The sequence below is a fragment of the Chionomys nivalis genome, chromosome 24 (genome assembly GCF_950005125.1).
Source record: "Chionomys nivalis chromosome 24, mChiNiv1.1, whole genome shotgun sequence".
NCBI lineage: Eukaryota > Metazoa > Chordata > Mammalia > Rodentia > Cricetidae > Chionomys > Chionomys nivalis.
This window is the reverse complement of record NC_080109.1, coordinates 47,325,542-47,345,917: the sequence shown is the minus strand read 5'-3', so window position 1 is coordinate 47,345,917 and position 20,376 is coordinate 47,325,542. Positions and strand designations below refer to the sequence as shown.

Genomic DNA, 20,376 nt, shown 5'->3' with positions numbered 1-20,376 from the left:
AATTCTTCACAGATCTGGAGAAGACAATAATCAACTTTATATGGAAAAACCAAAAATCCAGGGTAGCCAAAACAATTTTATACAATAAAGGAACTTCTGGAGGCAATACCATCCCTGACTTCAAACTCTATTACAGAGCTACAGTATTGAAAACAGCTTGGTACTGGCATAAAAACAGAGAAGTCGACCAATGGAATCGAATAGAAGACCCGGACTTTAACCCACAAACCTATGAACACCTGATTTTCGATAAAGGACCTAAAAGTATACAATGGAAAAAAAGAGAGCATTTTCAACAAATTGTGCTGTCAAAACTGGATGTCAATCTGTAGAAGAATGAAAATAGATCCATATCTATCACCATGCACAAAACTCAAGTCCAAATGGATTAAAGACCTCAATATCAGTCCGAACACACTGAACCTGATAGAAGAGAAAGTGGGAAGTACTCTACAACACATGGGCACAGGAGACCACTTCCTATGTATAACCCCAGCAGCACAGACATTAAGGGCATCATTGAATAAATGGGACCTCCTGAGACTGAGAAGCTTCTGTAAAGCAAAGGACACTGTCACTAAGACAAAAAGGGGACCCACTGACTGGGAGAAGATCTTCACCAACCCCACAACTGACAAAGGTCTGATCTCCAAAATATATAAAGAACTCAAGAAGCTAGACTATAAAAGGCTAATCAACCCAATTATAAAATGGGGCAATGAGCTGAACAGAAAATTCTCAACAGAAGAAGTTCAAATGGCCAAAAGACACTTAAGATCATGCTCAACTTCCTTAGCGATCTGGGAAATGGAAATCAAGACAACTTTAAGATACCATCTTACACCTGTCAGAATGGCTAAAATAAAAAACACCAATGATAGCCTTTGCTGGAGAGGTTGTGGAGAAAGGGGTACACTCATCCATTGCTGGTGGAAATGCAAACTTGTGCAACCACTTTGGAAAGCAATATGGCAGTTTCTCAGGAAATTCGGGATCAACCTACCCCTGAACCCAGCAATACCACTCTTGGGACTATACCCAAGAGATGCCCTATCATATAACAAAAGTATATGCTCAACTATGTTCATACCAGCATTGCTTGTAATAGCCAGAATCTGGAAACAACCTAGATGCCCTTCAATGGAAGAATGGATGAAGAAAGTATGGAATATACACATATTAGAGTATTACTCAGCAGTAAAAAACAATAATTTTTTGATTTTTGCATGTAAATGGACGGAAATAGAAAACACTATCCTGAGTGAGGTAAGCCAGACCCCAAAAGAGGAACAGGGGATGTACTCACTCATATTTTGTTTCTAAGCATAAATAAAGGACATTGAGCCTATTATTCGTGATCCTAGAGAAGCTAAATAAGAAGTTGAACCAAAAGAAAAACATATAAGCATCCTCCTGAATATTAACCTTCATCAGACGATGAAAGGAGACAGAGACAGAGACCCACATTGGAGCACCGGACTGAAATCTCAAGGTCCAAATCAGGAGCAGAAGGAGAGAGAGCACAAGAAAGGAACTCAGGACCGCGAGGTGGCACCCACACAGATACAATGGGGATGATCTATTGGGCACTCACCAAGGCCAGCTGGCTGGGGTCTGAAAACCATGGGATAAAACCGGACTTGCAGAACATAGCGGACAATGAGGACCACTGAGAACTGAAGAACAATGGCAATGGGTTTTTGATCCTACTGCATGTACTGGCTTTGTGGGAGCCTAGGCAGTTCGGATGCTCACCTTACTAGACCTGGATGGAGGTTGTAGTCCTTGGACTTCGCACATGGCAGGGAACCCTGATTGCTCTTTGGGTTGACGAAGGACGGGGACTTGATCGGGGTAAGGGGAGGGAAATGGGAGGCGGTGGTGGTGAGGAGGCAGAAATCTTTAATAAATAAATTAATTTATTAAAAAAGAGCTAGCTAATAATAAGCCTGAACTATAGGCCAGTTTATAAATAAAAAAAAATGTTTATATATCTGTTTCTTAATTCAGATGAGTGTTATTTTTAACCATCACATTGATATGTGAAATTTTTGTTGATGACACACATTAATCAAACCACTTACTGATACAATAGTCTGACAACCTTCATTCTCCAAAACCACAATTTATACTCAATGTCTATATATTTTTCCATATCTATAAGCTACAAATGATAACTAGATACATAGAAAGAAAATAGAGGACGATTTTTTGCCCTTGCATATATTCACAATTCAGAAAACATAGATAAATAATCTTCTATTAAAAAAGTCTTTAAATTTGAATGTTAATATATGCTTGATCACAAGCATATCAAAATTGTTGAGAAAATGCTAACATCATTCCTTTTGGTCTCATATTGCTAGTGAGAGTAGGTAGCTGAGTTTTTCCCATTTTGTGTTAATAATAAAACAAAATTCAATTTTAAAGTATTAAGATTTGCCAGGCTTAATAAAACAACAACCTTTGCTCTGTGTTTCCAAGCTATGTATTATGTTAATGCATCTACATTTGCCATGTGTTTTTGTTTCTGTCAATGATGAAGAAACCCGATCTTAGCATCAAGGCACATAATATTAAGTATTTCTCTGTACAGCTCCCCATTACTGCTATTTGTTATTTAAGAATGAACTCCAGAAATACAATTTCTTCCCTTGGCCCTTGTTTGCAATGTGAATGCAGGAACTCTGAAAACTTTGGTGGAATAATTTACATTGGGTAAGAATATAAAGCTGGGAAAACTTTCATAGAACTCTGACTTCAGTACTTCCTTTGCTTAGTATTATGTTCAGGCAAGGAGTTCTTCCCAGCATTCCTTAATGGTGTAATGAAATACCTGATTAGCAGCAAATGTATTAGAAAACACATGTAGAACACAAAGGAAGAAATGTGTGTCATTCTCTAAAGGTCTCTTAAGTCACTATCCCATGGACTACTAAACATATGTAGGTATTCAGACTGTGTTTATGGCCCCTGTTTACTCACCCATCTCTTTCTAAAGTGGCTCAGCAGTTCTATTTCTTTGGTACAGTGAAGCCCTGAGCTACTCAAAATCAGCATGTGATGTGTGATTCCCCTCTGTATGCTGTGATTACCATTAATGAATAAAGAATCTTCCTTGACCTATGATGAGAGAGAGTAGAGTTAGAAAGGGAAAACTAAACTGAAAGCTGGGAGAAAGAAGATGGATTCAAGGAGACACCATGTAGCCACTGCCAGGAACAGATAAGCCAGAAACTTGCTGGTAAGCCACAGCTACATGATGATATACAGATTAATAGAAATAAGTTAAATTTAGATATAAGAGCTAGCCAATAAGAAACTAGAGCTAATAGGTCAAGCAGTGATTTAAATAATATAGTTTTTGCATGATTATTTCCTGAGCAGCCAGGAATAAACAAACTGTCACCTACAACAAGCATGCATTTATGCTCTAAAGTAAAGTCAAGCACTTTTTGTCTCTGGAGGTTTCATCAGTTATGCCATCTTATTGTGTATCTGATATTGATATAGTCTCAAGCTGCCCTTTCACAAATGCCCTTGATTTCTATAATCAGCAGAGAGCAAAAATACAGAAAAAATATTATTTCATCATTTTACAGTTCTCTAATTCTTAGCTTAAAAATAACAAACAAATGTAGACTAAGTACCCAGACTTTTAAGTGAATATCATGCATACATTTATATATACAGAGGAAAATCTATTTTATTCATTTAGATTCCTATATCTTCATTTGTACATTTGTATATAATCTTTTGTGTAAGATAGATATATAATTTCTAAGTGTTAGAAATACAGCTAATATTTTAAATGTTAAGGAAGTACTTGGTGATAACTTTTCTCTAGTTTATATAAATAATAATATGGAATAAAAAAAGGAAAGTAGTAAAACTGAATTCAGCTAACTAGAGTTGATTGTCAAAGAAAACATGATAAGTATTATGAGCTTAGAAAAATTTTATGCAGATTGTAATTCAAGCTTCATTTATTTTTAGAGGTTAAAAATAAATTTACAGAGTAATTAGACCTCAGGAGATAGATCTAGACCCCCCAGTCTCTGAATTTTAAGCTTTTTTATGGTCAGATGCTGGGGTTGGGTCAGTTTATCACAGTTCCCTTTGTGAAGAATAAAAACAGTTTGTCACATTTTGCTAAGATTTAAAGATGATTAAATTATTCTAGTAAGCATATATAAATATGGATTATTTTAATGGCACTGAAATATCAATATATCCTGCAAAGTCTATCCTGAAGAGGCAGGCTTTGACAGGTTGGATAAATAATTGTAAACGTAAAAATTCATAGAATGCTATTTGATATCAGGAATCATAAATTTATTTTCTCCACACTGGAAAACTTAGTTTTCTTTAAATAATGAAATTATGACTAAAAATACACAGTAGAAATATTCCTTGTAAATGCAGTCCTTCACCTGAGAGAGCAAACCCTCCTTTACTTAAAGTAGAATGTGTAACAAACAGGACAGTAAGGTGGCTCAGGGCAAAGGCATCCTTTGCCAAGCCTGACAACCCAAGCTTCATATCCAGCACAACATGGTAGATGGCAAGAAACAACTAAAAGTTACCATTATTTCCTCTCCACAAGTACACAATGACACCTGTGCATTTCCATATTTCACATACACATATGCACACAAATTAAATAATCAGAAGTTCAATAAGTAAACATATTAAAATAAAACTTTGAATGAAAAAGCTAGACAACCTATTTTTTATGATCATCTGAAGTAGCCATGTATTTAAAATAAAAGACAAACAGTTTCAGATTAAGAGCAAGTGCTAATTGTTTTACTGAGGATTTATATTTTTATAAACCTTTAGTCACAAGCTATATCTTGAAAGATTTTATCTGTTATCATCTTTACTACTTTAGAGCATTCTCTTGACCTTTCTTGACATTCTCCTTTCTTCACCTCCCCCAAACAAACATTATCATACACAAACAATAACATAAAAGAACATTTCCTCACTCATAAGATGCAGAGGCATTCTCACCTTAGTGATGGCTTCATGGAGTCTGAAAGATGGATCAATTTTTTCAATTTTGGTTGTGTGTTTAGGAAAAATGGCTTCAGAGAGAAAACTTGGACCCTGTAAAAACAAAAAGAACTTTTCATGATTTTGTTTTTGGGACTTTCATTGAATTTCCTTTAAAGATGCACAAAGCTTAAACTTACTGTAAGATTTCTGTTGAGTCTGAGAAACAACCTAATCATCCCTTCCCAGTGTTTGTAAATGAAAATAAGGAGAACTCTATGACTTTTGACATTTTATATACTCACAAAATAGTGTTTCTCGCCAAAAAGATGACTTTTATATTTCTTTCATATTGGCACTATTTATAATTTATATTTACCAATGTTAAGGAGATATTTTGATGACAAAATTGATATTGAAATTCTCTTTTCTATTTTTATCTATTTTTATGTTCTGTGTGTTTATGGATGGAAGACTACAGTGCTTTTGATAAACATAACTCCCTAGAAAAGCATAGAAAAAGTAAGTGTGTTATGGTATTTTAAATATAATTGTGTTATCATCAAAACAATAATATATAGGTAGAAATCGCATATGTCTTTATGGCTTGACTATAAAGTGATTAAGCATAGTATCAAAATCTCAGTGTTCAGGTGAATGGAAAATAATCCAAAAATTTATTTTTATTTACAGTCTAACTAAGGTTTAGGATTTAGGAAGACATAGAAAACTGATACTGTTTCTATTTACATCAGTGTAGTTGGTGTCATCAACGTGTTGCTAATTTTCTTTAAAGTCATTTTTGTTACACTGTCAATAAAATCCTGATTTAGGAACCTGGAGGTTAAATCATGTTGTAAACTTTATGTCAGTTTGTCATAAGGTAACGTCCTCTGAGAGGAGGGATCCTAAAATATATATAACCAGGCAGTAGACAAGCCTATAGGACATTTTCTTTATTAATGATTGATGGGGTATGACCCAACCTATTGTGAGTGGTACCCTCCCTGAGCTTGTGGTCCTGCATTCTAATTGAGCCAGCTATGAAGAGCAATTGTAAACAACACTCACCTTTGTTATACGGAGCTGTGAGGAAAGTAATCCTTTTACTTCCCAAGTTGCTCTTGGTCATGGTGTTTTATCACAGCAATAAAAACCCTATGACAAGTTGTTACTAGGACAGTGGGGTATTGTTGTGACAGACCTGACCATGTTTTTTTTCCCTTTAGCAGGGGGCATTATTGTAAAAGAACTCTAGAAATTTGGGCATTGCGTGTTTAGAACAAAGTGAGCTGTTCTATTGGAACTTGGAATATAAGTATTTTAAGAGCAATGTTGATGATGGAGGCCTGGCTTCTGAAGTTCCAGAGAGATGTTTAAAGTTTTTATTGGGGTCATTTGTTTTTTTTTAAATATTTATTTATTACGTATACAATATTCTGTTTGTGTGTATTCCTGCAGGCCAGAAGAGGGCACCAGACCCCATTACAGATGGTTGTGAGCCACATGAGAATTGAACTCAGGACCTTTGGAAGAGCAGGCAGTGATCTTAACCTCTGAGCCGTCTCTCCAGTCCCCATCATTCGTTATTTTTTAATTAAGGTTCTATGGTTCTGGTTATTTGGGGCTGAAGAACCAGCTGAGATTAACAAGATGACAGAACTTGTAACGAAGCTGTGTTTCAGGGTCAGCCAATGTTGCACTTTATCTTGGCAACTGAACTTGGTAGTGTAAGGGTCACGCAGGTAATACGAGTATTGAAGGCATGAAGTAAGGAAGGGGTCATGGGGAGCAGTTGAGGCTTGGCACTGTGAAAGGCCAGGAGAGGCCATTGGCGAAGGTGCAACTTCAGCAGAAGTTGAACACCTGGGATTAAAGGGGTCATGAAGAGAAGTTGAGACAAGGCACCATAAGAACATGTAAGAGAGGTTATCTGTGAAAGTGCTGGCCAGTTGCAGCAGAAGAACCCAGCATTCTATAGATGCCACCAACATGGGATGACCATCAAGAACAGTAGTAGCAATGAAGTAGCACCTGCCTGAGCTTAGAAGACAAAATATGTGTGCTTCAGATGACAGAACTAGAGAGGTGATCCAAACACTTGGGAGGAGTGAAAGACCCTAGAGAACCCCTCCTCAGAACCCGCAGCTAGCAGGCTCCCGGGAGAACGTCCTGTTTGCTTGAAAGATTCTCAGGATCAGCAGCTAGCCTGCTCTCGTGAGAGGAAAACAGGATATCTATAAGATAGGACATCTACAAAGCAGGATGACTGCAAAGTAGGATATCCATAAGATAAGAACAGGATGTCTGCTGCCAGACATCCATGCTGGGAGAGGAAAAACCATTCATGCCCCCCGCCTCATTCCGATAACCACGCTTCTGCCTCTGTAAAACTTGCTTTTGCTGCCCTCTTTCCTATAAAAAGACCTCCTCCCAGTCTACAGGCACGCAAGTCCTCCAAAAGACTTTGCTGCCCACAGGTACTTGTGTCTACCTAATAAACCTCTTGAAGTTTGCATCAGACCTGTGGTCTCGGCCTGGTCTTTGGGTCCGGGGGTCTCCACCTGAGGGAAGGTCCCTACCGGGGTCTTTCAAGGAGCACAGAAAACTGAGTTGATCCCAGAATTTAGACATTGTGCAATTTACATTGGTTTTGCCTTGACCTGATTGTCACCCATTTTTCCTTCTTTAAATAAAAACCTAATTTTTATTTTTGTAAGAAAACACATTTGAGAGATTTTAAACTTTTAAAAAATATTTTGAATTTTTAAAAATATTGGAAATTTAAAGGGACTAAAATTTTAATGTGTTTAAATTAGTAAAGACTGTGGGACCGTTAAAGTTATTAATATTTTTAATGTGTGTTTTTTTTATCTTTTGGTATTTTTAAACAGGGTTTTTCTGTGTAGTCCTAGCTGTCCTGCATCTTGCTCTGTAGACCAACCTGACCTCAAATTCACAGAGATCCCTCTGCCTCTGCATGATAGCTTGAGAATGAATGACAGGGAAAAGTGTGGCATGTTATGTGTCAGGTTGACATGGAGTGAATGATGCTGTATAGTTTTATGTCAACTTGAAACAAGCTAAAATCTGAGAGGGAGGAAACCCCATTTTTTAAAAAATGACTTCATAAGATCAGGCTGCAAGCAAGCCTGTGGGTACTTCCTTAATGAGTGATTTAAGGAGATGGCCCAGCTCAATGTGGGTAGTGCCATTCCTGAGTTGATGGTCGTGGGTTCTATGAGAAACTAGGCTGAGCAAGATATGTGTAGCAAGCCAGTAAGCAGCACTCCTCCATGGCCTCATCTTCAGTTCCTGCCTCTAGGTTCCTACCTTGAGTGCCGCCCTGTCTGCTTTGTTATATGAACCTATGAGCAAATAGTCCCTTTTCCTCCCAAGTTGCTTTTGGTCAAGGTTTTTTATTACATCAAAAATAACCTTAAGTAGGATATTCATTTTATAGAAAACAGAAAAATTGGGGCAAGATCTATGTAAGTATGCAGGTAGATAGATATGTAGGTAGATAGACAGGTAGACAGACAGACACACAGACAGATAGATAGATAAGTAGATGAAAGTTAAAGATATAATACAGAAACAGAGTAATAATTACCCTAAAAGGAGGTTTTTTAAAATGTATATCTATAATGACTGTAGAAAAGTAATGATCCAAATTTCTGTAGCTATTTTTGTTCTTAATTGAAGCAGTCTGTCTTGAAAGAAGGGGAAAAAGTAATGTGTAGCTGAATATTTCTTGTCCTGCCTGGTTCCACAGCCATATTTATTAACTACAGACTATTTGGCCTATTATCTCAGGCTTATTATTGACTAACTCTTAAAACTTAAATTTCTAATAGTGTATTTTATCATGAGACTCATGGCTTGTTACCTCATACCTTGCTTCTCTGGAGTGTGCTTGTGTCTTCTGATTCTGCCTACTTTTTACTTTTATCGGTGCTTGGATTGCCCACCTGGCTCTATTTTGCCAGGGTATTGGCCAAATCAGCTTCTTTATTAATTAATGGTAATAAACCATTTTCACATCATATGGAAGGGAATCGCATATCGGTAGTGAGATTCAGGAACCATATGTAAGGTGGAATGCTATATGACCTCTACGGCTTTGGAGTTGACTAGACTGGGGCAACAGGTGATGAAGAAATGACGGACATACAGAGAAAAGCTGGGGAAAGGTGGGATATATACTCTAATGAAGAGCCACCAATAGAAACTGGAAAGTCGGCATGTTCATTGCAACTAGCATAGAGATAAATCTGAAACTAAATTAGTGCAAGCACAATGATTCATTTGTTGTATTTATTACAATTTAACAATTCATTTTTCTTCCTCTATTTCTCATTCCTTCTCCATCTTACTTGTCTCCCTCCTACAAATAATCCCCTTTGTGTTTTCATGTCTTTCTTTCCAAAATTAAAGGCTAAAATACTCTGTCTCTATTTTTTCCCTTTATCTTTCTGTGCCATACTCTCTCCCTCCCATATCTCTCTTCCTGCCCCCTCTCTCTTCTCCACTCTCTCCTTCATACAGAAACATACATATATAACATGTATACCTTCATAGGTAACAGTAAATACAGTATTTACCTTTTTGAGTGAGTGGACCTGGCTTATTTTACTTAGTGTAATGATTTCTAGTTCCATTAATTGTACAGCAAATTATTTCATTTTATTATCTATGGCCAAATATAGCTCTATTGTGTATATACGACCATTTCTTTAAACATTCTTGATAAGCATGTAGACTAGTTCCATATACTGCTCATTATGAGTAGAAAAGTACAGGGGAATGTGCAGATGAAAGGAAATGCGAATAAAGTAATCTCACACTAGGTCTGAATAGGGCATAATAAGGGTGATTTTTTTTTTTTTTAAGGAGAACTAACAGATCACAATGGGGAACAGGAACAGAATCCAGCGTCCAGATATGAGAGCAAAGAGAGAAAAAGTGGCACACATACACCTTTTGATACCCAAAGCCACGTCCAACCTGGTCCAGCCTCTCAAAGGTCATTGGCTGAAGGAGGTTGCCCATTACCTCTCTCTTTTGTCTAAATAAGATAGTTTTAACCCATTATAAAACTATGTACAATAAGAACAGATATCAAGTATGAAAATTAGAATTATAGCCAGTATAAACAATATTAAGCAAAAAATACATTAAATGTTTTAATAATTATTTTATCTTAAGCAAAAAAACATATGTTAAATGTTTTAATAATTATTTTATCCTAAGTAGTTTAAGTCTTGTATTAGAAATGGCTTGGGTAAGTCATGAGAGGACAATATTATGTTTACCTAATCTTCAGCCCTATTGAGGACCTGAGAAGGGAAATCATATTACTTGAGTAGGCAGGAAGTACAATAAAGCAACTTTCAAAATGTGCAGTAGATGACAGAGACAATTGGCTACCTGGGCAATCATCCAAAATCTCATTTGCAATGTTCAGCAAGCAACATTGGTTAAGGCCTGACCTTACATTAACATTGGTTAAGGCAGACCATTTTTAGAGACAAAACAATTTTCAAACCATATTACCCTGTCTTGGCAAGGTTTGGCCGGGTTGTTTGTTTAGTTGGTTGGTTGGGTTTGTATTTTGTTTTTCCAGTCCAGACATTGTACATTTTGTCAGTGGTCAAGGCTTGGGCAGGTTTTGTCCAAAGATCAATTTCGTCAAGAAGAAAACAAGCTTTAAGTGGAGTGTTTTTGGTGCTCAACTTTTTTGGGGAATAGATAGGTGTTGCCAGGAGCAATCCTGTCTCATGTCAACAGAACCCTAAGTTATTTAAATGTCATATTTTACAGTTTTTTGAAGTGGTTGCAGATTATCTATCTATGTAGAATGCAATCTCTATGTATCTAAAGAAGCTGATTAGTCTAACTATAAGTATGTCAAACATGGATGATGATTGATCTATAGTATTTAATACCCGAATAACTTATATATATATATAATGATATATATATATAACTATATCATTAAAGTAGCTAAAACTTGCCAGCGATTTTTATGCAATTCAATCTAAGTGTGAATGTCCATAGCTTTCAATGAAAACATGACCATCTTTTCCCATCAGAAAATTGATATTAGCATCTAACAAACAAAAAGCATATAAAAACATCCTGTAAGGAAGAAATGGGTATTCAGATAAAGGATTATTAACCATTATCCCTGATTAAAACCTCACTTTTATTTGTAACCAAAGGCTATAGTTCTGAACTTTAAATTACCAGACACATGCCTTTGTACAATAAATTATGTATATAATTTTGCTTTTCAAAATACATTACTTTTAAAGTTTGAAAACAGTTTCATAGGTAGCATTATATTTGAGGGAACAAGTCATATTTCCTGGAGTTCTTTGAAGAAGGAATATACTGATGTGTTTATGAGGGGGTGAAAGGGGGATGTACTAAGACATAAAACAAAAAGAACACTCTAGCAGTGAGCAGAAAAAGAACACGTGGGTAACATACTATAATGGTGAAGTGGATATCTATGATTCCAGCATTCTTATGGTGAGACGGAACAGACAGGAGAAGCCCCAATTGTTCACAGGCCAGCTAACCAACACCAGATGTTGTTTCTGACATTAAAACTCACAAAAGTAGTACATGTTCCTATATTCACCAAGAAATACAAAGAGATTTATTTAAAAGAAAAATTAACAGATCTTAGGCTTAAAATAAAAGAAATCAAAGTTAGCATTTCCCAAGAATGCAGTATTGAGATGAAGTGTCAAAAGGGTCCATGATTTAAACAAGGTGAAAGACGGTGTTAATGTCTACACTGAGGAAGGCAAGAGTCCAAGATCTTGTCTTAGGTTCTAGTCAACACTGAGTTTACAGAATTTGAAATCATCTCTAGACTAAAACATTTTGCATGATTCTTTTTCTGAAGGGATTATTTGTGATTGTTTTGGGCACAAGTTCATTGAAGATGAAATCACCAGAAGCCTTTCAAATGTGCCCCTCCATTATCCAGTGCTTAGAAGGCCTGGTCTTGAATGGAAAAGAGAGCTACAGTCCACACACCCCAGCACCACTGCCCCAGGCTTCTAATTACCCATCCATCATCACCAAGTTTATTATGCACATGTGTGTATAAGGTACGAGCTGCCTCTACCAGTTTTTACGGACGAGAACCAATGAGTTTCTGAAACTAACCTGACATCATACTATAAATAATTGGTAGACTGTTTATAAACTATGGTGTGTCTGGGTCCACAGCTGCACTTCTATTCCAACACCATGCTGCCTCCCCACTGTACAGATTCTCCGAAATCAAGGTTCTGTGCACTGAACAAGGATGGCTGTCCAAGATTCTGTTCCATTTCTCCTCTCATCAGCCTTAGTCTGCTTCCATAAAAAGCACTACAAACAATTTTATGGCTATAATCAAAGACTCCTTCCTTGGAAAAATAAAATTGAATCCAAAAATCCTGCATTCATTTCCTTCATTGCAATATTCTCTCTGTAATCAAGAAGATACACATTAATACATAAATTTAATATATGGAATTATAACATTATAGCCTTTGAATGACACTGACATTCATTATCTTTTGGATAGAGGGAAGGGTAATTATAGCCATAATTTTGGAAACATAATGTTCTCATTGTTCCTCAATATACAGAAGACATGAGATAATGCTGAGTTTAAATAAAAGAGTAACCATTTAAGGGTCAAATGTTGAACAATATTGGTATATTATTTCCTGAATACTCTCAGGTTTTTTTTTTCATTTTAATTATATTTCCAGTTCTAGGAAATTCTATACATAATACTGGAATAATTGAAAACACTCAGCCTACCTTTATAGGTTAAGTCCTATAGATTTAGTATTCTAATTTAATTCTAGGAATGACATTAGAATTTTAATTCAACTTAAATACGTGAAATAAAGAATAGGCTATTCAAATGACTACATTTTCTCACAGAGTCATACAACACAATCCTAGAGAGCTAATGTGTGTTACATGGGTCTGGGCATACTTGATAAACATTTTGAAGTTTTTGAATTTTTTTGAGATCAAATGAAATTATATATAAAATCTCAGTGGAAAATCAGAGTGGGGTGAAGATGCTGCTGGGTAGTGAACTGCTAATCATAAACAGTGACTCTGAAGCCGCTCTGTGTTGCTACCTACTATGACTAATCTGCCAGAAGGTGATGACTTCTGTATTTCCACATGGTTAGGATTCTCTGAGAAAATCATATGGGAACTTTGACTAAAGGATAATCTTAGAAAAATTTTGAGGAATGAATAGAAGTGAAAGAAACTGAAGATTTTTTTTTTATTCCTAAGAATTTCTAATTATATTCCAAAAGGGCACTAGTTCCAGAGTCCTGAAAACTGACATAACAGCACACTATCAATATCACACAGCTTAAATAACATTGTGTTTCAAAGAAGAGTCAAGGCCTAGCCTTTCTTCCCTAAAACGAATAACTTTTACATGATCTTAAAACTTGAATAAATCCAATTAAACTGATTGAGTTTTATATCATGTACTGGGTTGATATAATACTTCCACAGAAAAATTCACTTTATATTTTAGACTCTTTCAAGATTATCTCTCTTATATATGACTGCCTTTCCTCATCTCTAATCATGGACATGTTACTTTTTTATGGGAGTGTTATTGATTACATCTAGGAATTGTCACACAAACTGCAAGCACACTACAAAAGCACTGCCTCTCCAGTCTCTTGTCTATGAACCTCCCCACAATCTCCCCAGCCCTCTTGTCTATAGGGCCTCCAAAGCATGAATAATAAAAACTCAGAGTTGGAAATTGGGGTTCAATCTGAAGATTTGAAAAGCAAAATAGCCAGCCACTGACTCTTATCTTGACCTCAGTACTAAATTGCAATCCTGCCTCCAGAAATATCAGAATGAGAATGTGTCTAAAAGCTGTCTCTTCTCATTTTATAATCCCCTCTAGGACTGAAATTCAAGGCATGCAACACTGGGATTAAAAGCATGCACTTCCTGGTCTCTAAGGCAAATAGTGTGGCTACTAGTGTTAAAGAGTTGATGGATGCATATGCTGAGAATGTTAGATCTAAGTGGTGCTCTGTACCAGCGGAAGAAACATTTTCAACTTGGGCAATTATACTCTCCTTTAAAATAGGAGACTATAGCCTTTGGGAGCATAATTATTCATAAAGCATTATAATTTATCCTGACAAAAGGTGTGGCTATTGAGATACAGGGCCTGAAAGTATATTTCTCTCTTTAATCTCTTTTCTTTACAGAGGTCAACAGTCAATGACTGGTTTGAAGCTTCTCCTCCCCAGATGCCTAAGACAGGAACTAGCATACAACAAATTCCTGTTTCCAAAGACTTGAAAATTTGGGTAAAAGGAAGAAGACTTTGCCTAAGCCAGGCACAATCAATCTACCCTGTTGCAGTAGCACAGAGATTATTAAAATTTAATAAGAGAGAGTGGATTGTGGGCCCATATTTCATATAAAATAATTTACAAGCAGGCTCCCTGGCCACTAGGCAGCTGCAATCCTGCCAAACCAGCAAGTTAGCCAACTAACAAAGGCCAGGATAAATTGCTCCTTCTCCTTTGTTAAAAATGTAGATCGCCTGGGGAGAGGTGTTTTCTAAAGCTGGTGACTAAGTTGCAGGTGTTTCCCTAGCCCCTTGTCCCCTGGAAAGAGAATATTAATGAAGACCCACATTGGTTTACCTGGGGGATAAAAGGTGTTTTGTATAATAAATGTGGGTAAATCTTCAGGATGAAGGAAGCCTGAGATGCCCTTCTGTGATGACTGTGTGAACTGTGCCTCGCTATTTTCTCACGTCTACATATTGGTCAAGTTAGGGAAAGTAGATATCTATGTTGGGGCCTATGGGCTCTAACACATGTCATTGTGGTAACTGGTATTGAAAGTGTGTGTTACCATTACCTGATCTGTAAGGCTGACCAGTGGGGCTGTTATACTCTCATATCTTCAGACAGTCTTTATTTATTAAAATACAATTGAAATACTACTACATTTTCCTTTTTCTCTAATATAAAAAGGAAGGCTATAACTAATGTAAGAAAACTATATACAATAAGTACAATGACTACATACAATATGTACCAGCAATAAATACATTAACAATGTCTAGTCCATTTGTATTTGACAAATTAAGAGAAAATATTCTGTTCTGTCAAAGTGAGTCCAAAGTCTTATACGTAATTTGCTTGCTTTTTGTGTCTGGTAAACTATAACCTATGGCTATTTAATCTTCAACTCCTTCAGAGACCCAAGAAAGAAATAAGAAAAAACTGAATAAGCAGAAAGTGCAAGCAAACGATTTCCAAAAACTGTGAGTAATGCAGAAACAGCTGGTTGTCTGGACAATCACCCCCAAATTCCTCTGCAGTGTTGGGTCATCCATCTTTGACCTATAAGTCTAGCATATCTGATAGACTTTTCTGTGAAGCAGGATATTTTGTGACCTGCTTGTCTAATTAGGACAACATACTGTCAACCATGGCAGGGGCATTTTCTGGCCCAGTGGCTTACATTTACCACAAAGAAAGTAAACTCCCTGTTGAGTTTCTCTGATGCTCATGGTATTTTCTGAAGTAGATTGGTGCCTCCAAAAACAGACATGTCTCATTGTCATAAAAAAGAAAACCTGTGTTATTAAAACATCTTAAATGCCATTTTCTGTAGATCTCTGAACTGCTTGAAGATGACCTATCTTAAGTATATCTTTGTTTGACCTTGAAAACATACCAAATGTGACTTCAAGTTTTATTATACTAGGTGATTAATTACTACCCTATATTTCCTTATTATCCTAAGTAGTTGGTAATAATAATTTTCAAGGACTAGAAATTTGCATTACATTGTTAAATGAGTTATATAGGTACAATACTTTGAACAAAAGTAGAAATATATATACAGTATGTTCTAACAAAATTAATTTCAAATTTTTATCAATATACAAAATCTGTATACAATATACAAAAATCTAATCCAATGTAAAGCATTCAAAACTGGTAGTTGCTTTTTAAAAGAAGGTTTAAAAATTTACATTTTATCTTATCATATCTATATCCTCCCTTTTTCTTTTCACAGTAAATTCAATAATCTACCCTTTTATCCTATCATTTCTATATCCCCTTTTTTCTTTTCAAAACAAGATCCTATGTATATCCCCTTTTTATTCTTTTCAAAACAAGAACCTTGAATCTAATTTCCTTTGTTTAGCTTTTTTTCCCTAACCATTACCAATAATAACTTATAACCAACACTCTAAACAAAACAAACATCCATAATCTACTTTTTGGGAATATGGATATAGCTTTCTAGGCTACTTCCTGCTTATCAGGGGCACTGATAATCTTATGCGTATCAAAAGAAAATTTAGGATTATGGTTAATTCCATACTCGAGTAGTCTATGAGGCTGAATCATCTCAGTCAGGAGGCTTGAAATTGTTCTGGATGTAGAACTCAGAGGAAACAGCAGCAGAAGTGCTCTAAAATGTTGGATCATTCTGGCCTCCTGCTCCTATTGTAGATTTTTAATGGGGTCTTCCTCAATCAAAACTTATTTTTTTTAACCAAAAATGGATCCACATACTCTCATTTTCTGTGGAATTAGAAGCAAAATTTCTTCTCCAAAGTAACATATTTTTTGACTTAAATTTGAAGTTAAGGAATTTTCAAAATATATAGGTTAGATTAATCAAGCAGCATTTATAATCAAATGTCTTTTAGCAGTTGTTGCTCCTTTTTCAACAGTCAAACAGTTCAAAAACAACACAATAATACAGTATCTAGATTCTTGCTGTATTTTTCATCTTTACATGGCTTTAACTTTTTAAACTCTATTTCTTTTATTTTATTTTATTTTATTTTGGTTTTTGAGACTTAGTTTCTCTGCGTATCTTTGTCTGTCCTGGAACTCATTCTGTAGACCAGGCTGCCGCTGAACTCACAGAGATCTGCCAACCTCTGCCTCCCAAGTAGTGGGATTAAATACATGCACCCCAACACCTGACTATTCTATTTCTTCTCTTTAAATGACATTCTCTATCCTTTTTCTTTTCTCTCCCATGCCTATGTTTATTTTTAAATACACTGTAAACCATTCTGAGGTTTCTTTTTTTGTTCTGAAACTGTCTTTACTGTATGTCTTTTTTTCTCATCACATGAGTCTTTAATTTGCTAAGCATAAGCAATATGCCTAGGATTAAAGCTAGGATGGCTCTGCCTATTCCTTAGCTTCCTGAGACTGGGTTCATGGTGGAGGTACAGGCAGGAGCCACACTTATTACCACAACTCTGTGAAGTTTCAAGGTCCCTGTCACCAACAAGAAACATGCCTTCCACTGCTCAAAAACATCTAGGTTTGGATCCGACTCTGGCCTGTGCCAGTGGCTAAAATTCCTCAGGCAAACTATTTTTTCATAAATCTGTGCTCCAAAAGTTGGGTGCCAATTGAAGCACAAATAGTAAAAACTCAGAATCAGAGATTAGAGTTCAATCTGAAGACCCGAAAAGCAAAACAACCAGCACTGGCTCTTACCTTGAGCTCAGTACTAAATGGCAATCCTGCCTTCAGGAATCTTAGAATGAGAATGTGTCTGAGAGCTGTCTCCTCATGTTTTATAATCCTCTCTGTACTAGGATTAAGGCATGTACCACTCAGTTTCTATGGCAGCTAGTGTGGCTACAGGGATTAAGGGTGTGTGTCATTGTAGCTTCTGGGATTAAAGTGTGTTTTGCATTGGTCTGTAATGATCTGTAAAGACCTTTAATGAGCTGTAATGATCTGTAATGACTTGTAACACTGCGAAGTGGAGCTGTTTCACTCTCAGATCTTCAGGCAGGCTGTATGTATTAAAATACAATTTAAAAGCCACTACCTACACAGCCCACTTATCTATAGGACCTCCCCATTAACTCCCTAGCTTTCTCATCTATATGACTTTCTCAACACCTCCCAACCCTTTATCTATATGATTTCCCCACCACCTACTCAACCCTCTTATCTATATGACTTCCCCAAGTCCTCAGTCCTCTTATCTATATGACTTTCTCAACACCTCCCAACCCTCTTATCTGTATGACTTATCCACTATCTCTCCAGTCCTCTTATCTGTAGGATCTCCTTGCTACCTTCCCAACCCTCTTATCTATATGACTTCCCCCACCACCTCACCTCCTCAGCCCTCTTATCTATATGCCTTCCCCACTACCTTCCTAGTTCTCTTATCCACAGGACCTCCTTAAAACCACCACAGCCCTACTATCTACAGGAATCCCCACTACCTCACCAGCCGTCTTATCTCTAGAACCTCCCCACATATTCCCCAGCCATTTTATCTACAGTATCTCCCCACCAGCTCCCTAGGCATCTTATCTCCAGGACCTACCAACTACTTTCCCAGTCTCTTTCTGTAGAATATCTCCACTACCTTCCCCTGCCCTCTTATCTATAGGACCTCCCACTACTTCCCCAGCCTTCCTCATTTCAGCAACTTCCTACTACACCCCCAGTTCCTTCTTTACTTTGTGTTTTATTACAGCATCTGGTTAAACTCCTGCTTCAGCCCATGATGGTTGTAAGTCTGTGATTTTCTTCCTGCTTCTAGTCCTGAGCTCTATATTTACCCTAACCATTGTACACACCATGCCCCAGTAATAAGTATTCTATGTCTATTTTGTTCCTACTTCACATTTTCTCAGACAGAATCTCAGCCTATAGCCTGACCAGCCTAAAACATTCATCATTCCTTCCTCACTCTCTTAGTGATGGGGTTGCTGTGCTCAGTGTCAAGTGATGGAGGAATCTGATCCATCACAATATGTATGGAAAAAAAAAAAACTGTAGGGATAAGCCCCACCCATTGGGGGCGTGTTCGCCTCGGGCTAATGTTTACTGATAAATCTGCCAGGTGTGATCCCAGCAGACCTTTTCTCTGCTTTCCTATTCTCCACAGGAACCTGTGGTCCTGTAAGTCTATTTCCTCATTAAAGCTGTATATATTTTTATAATCTGTCTGTATTCATTTACGTCGTTACAGAAAACACCAACTCAGACTGAGTTTTCATAAATCAAGGTGCATTATAACCAAAAAACTGTTCTTTTACTTGCAGTGTTCCACATGATTTTTTTTTTTGATATTTCAGCATTTTTTTTTATCTTAACAAACTTTGAGAATATATTAGAGTTTTGTTCTTTGTCTGTTTTGTCAGGCATTCTAACTGAATATGTTTGGATCTACTACTGTATGTCAACACTGGTGCTTTCTTTTCTTAAAATCATTTAATTGTCTCTAAACTTGAAATCTGAAAAGTTCTGATTAAGTTCTCCAGGACCATGTATGGAATGTCTAGAGATGAAAACAATAACTCTGATGACTTTCTTAAAGATCTTCATGATTCCTTACACTTATATCAGAGCTAAAGTTTCATCCTTGGTCATCTGAGTCATATATACAGTTTTAAACAACCCCAAGTCAATGTGTAACTATACTGAATAAGTAGTATATCCTTAGAAAGTTCATAGGCAATTTCATGATTTCAAAACTATAAAAATAAGCAAACAACATTACACAGCCTTTTCTACTGAAGCAATAACTGCATGGCCATATCTTTAGGTAATATAGATTGGATGGTTATTAAGCAGCTCAATATAATTTATAATATATATATATATATGCTAATTACTATTTAGAAGGTCAGTTCACCCCAACACTTAAATATAATGCAATTGCACAAAGATGTCTTCTTATTTAACATTTAAAGTATTGTCTCATCTAAAAATAAACATAAAGAGCCAGCCTGATAACTAAGTGAGTAAGTGGCTTTTCACCAATCCTGGTGACCTGAATTTAATCACTGGAACCTATGTGGCAAAATGAGAGAATCAATTCCCACAGGTGGCATTTATACATAAACATCCTATCCACACAGACATTAAATAATAAATAAATTTAATTTACAAAATAAATATTAAATATACTTATTTTTAGAGATTTTTAACATGGCTGTTTCCTCTGAATAAAATATTAAGGGAGAATATAATGCACTGCACAGCGTTAGACTAAAAAAAGGCGTCTCTACATCACAGGTATTTGACAAGGTAAAGTATCTGTACTTATGTGTTCCCACATATATATGAGATTTTGTCAGGCTGTATGTATTATTATATGTAGCACAATAATAAAAACCCAGAGACAGATATTGGGGTTCAACCTGAAAATCAGAAAAGCAAAGCAGCCAAGCCACTAGAGACCGCTTACCTCTATGAAATCTTCAAATTGAAAGAGAGCAAGTTCCTGTCTCATCTTGCCTTGTATTCCTCTCTAGCGCTGGGATTAAAGGAGTGC

General features: G+C 36.4%; 1 protein-coding gene across 1 annotated transcript in view; it reads right to left on the bottom strand.

Moving 5' to 3' along the window:
• Naaladl2 (N-acetylated alpha-linked acidic dipeptidase like 2) overlaps positions 1–20,376 on the bottom strand; it is a 701,987-nt gene that overhangs the window by 197,450 nt on the left and 484,161 nt on the right. The window contains exon 12 of the mRNA XM_057756897.1: positions 5,017–5,112. Coding sequence (XP_057612880.1) covers positions 5,017–5,112 — 96 coding nt within the window. The remainder of the gene's footprint in view (positions 1–5,016; positions 5,113–20,376) is intronic.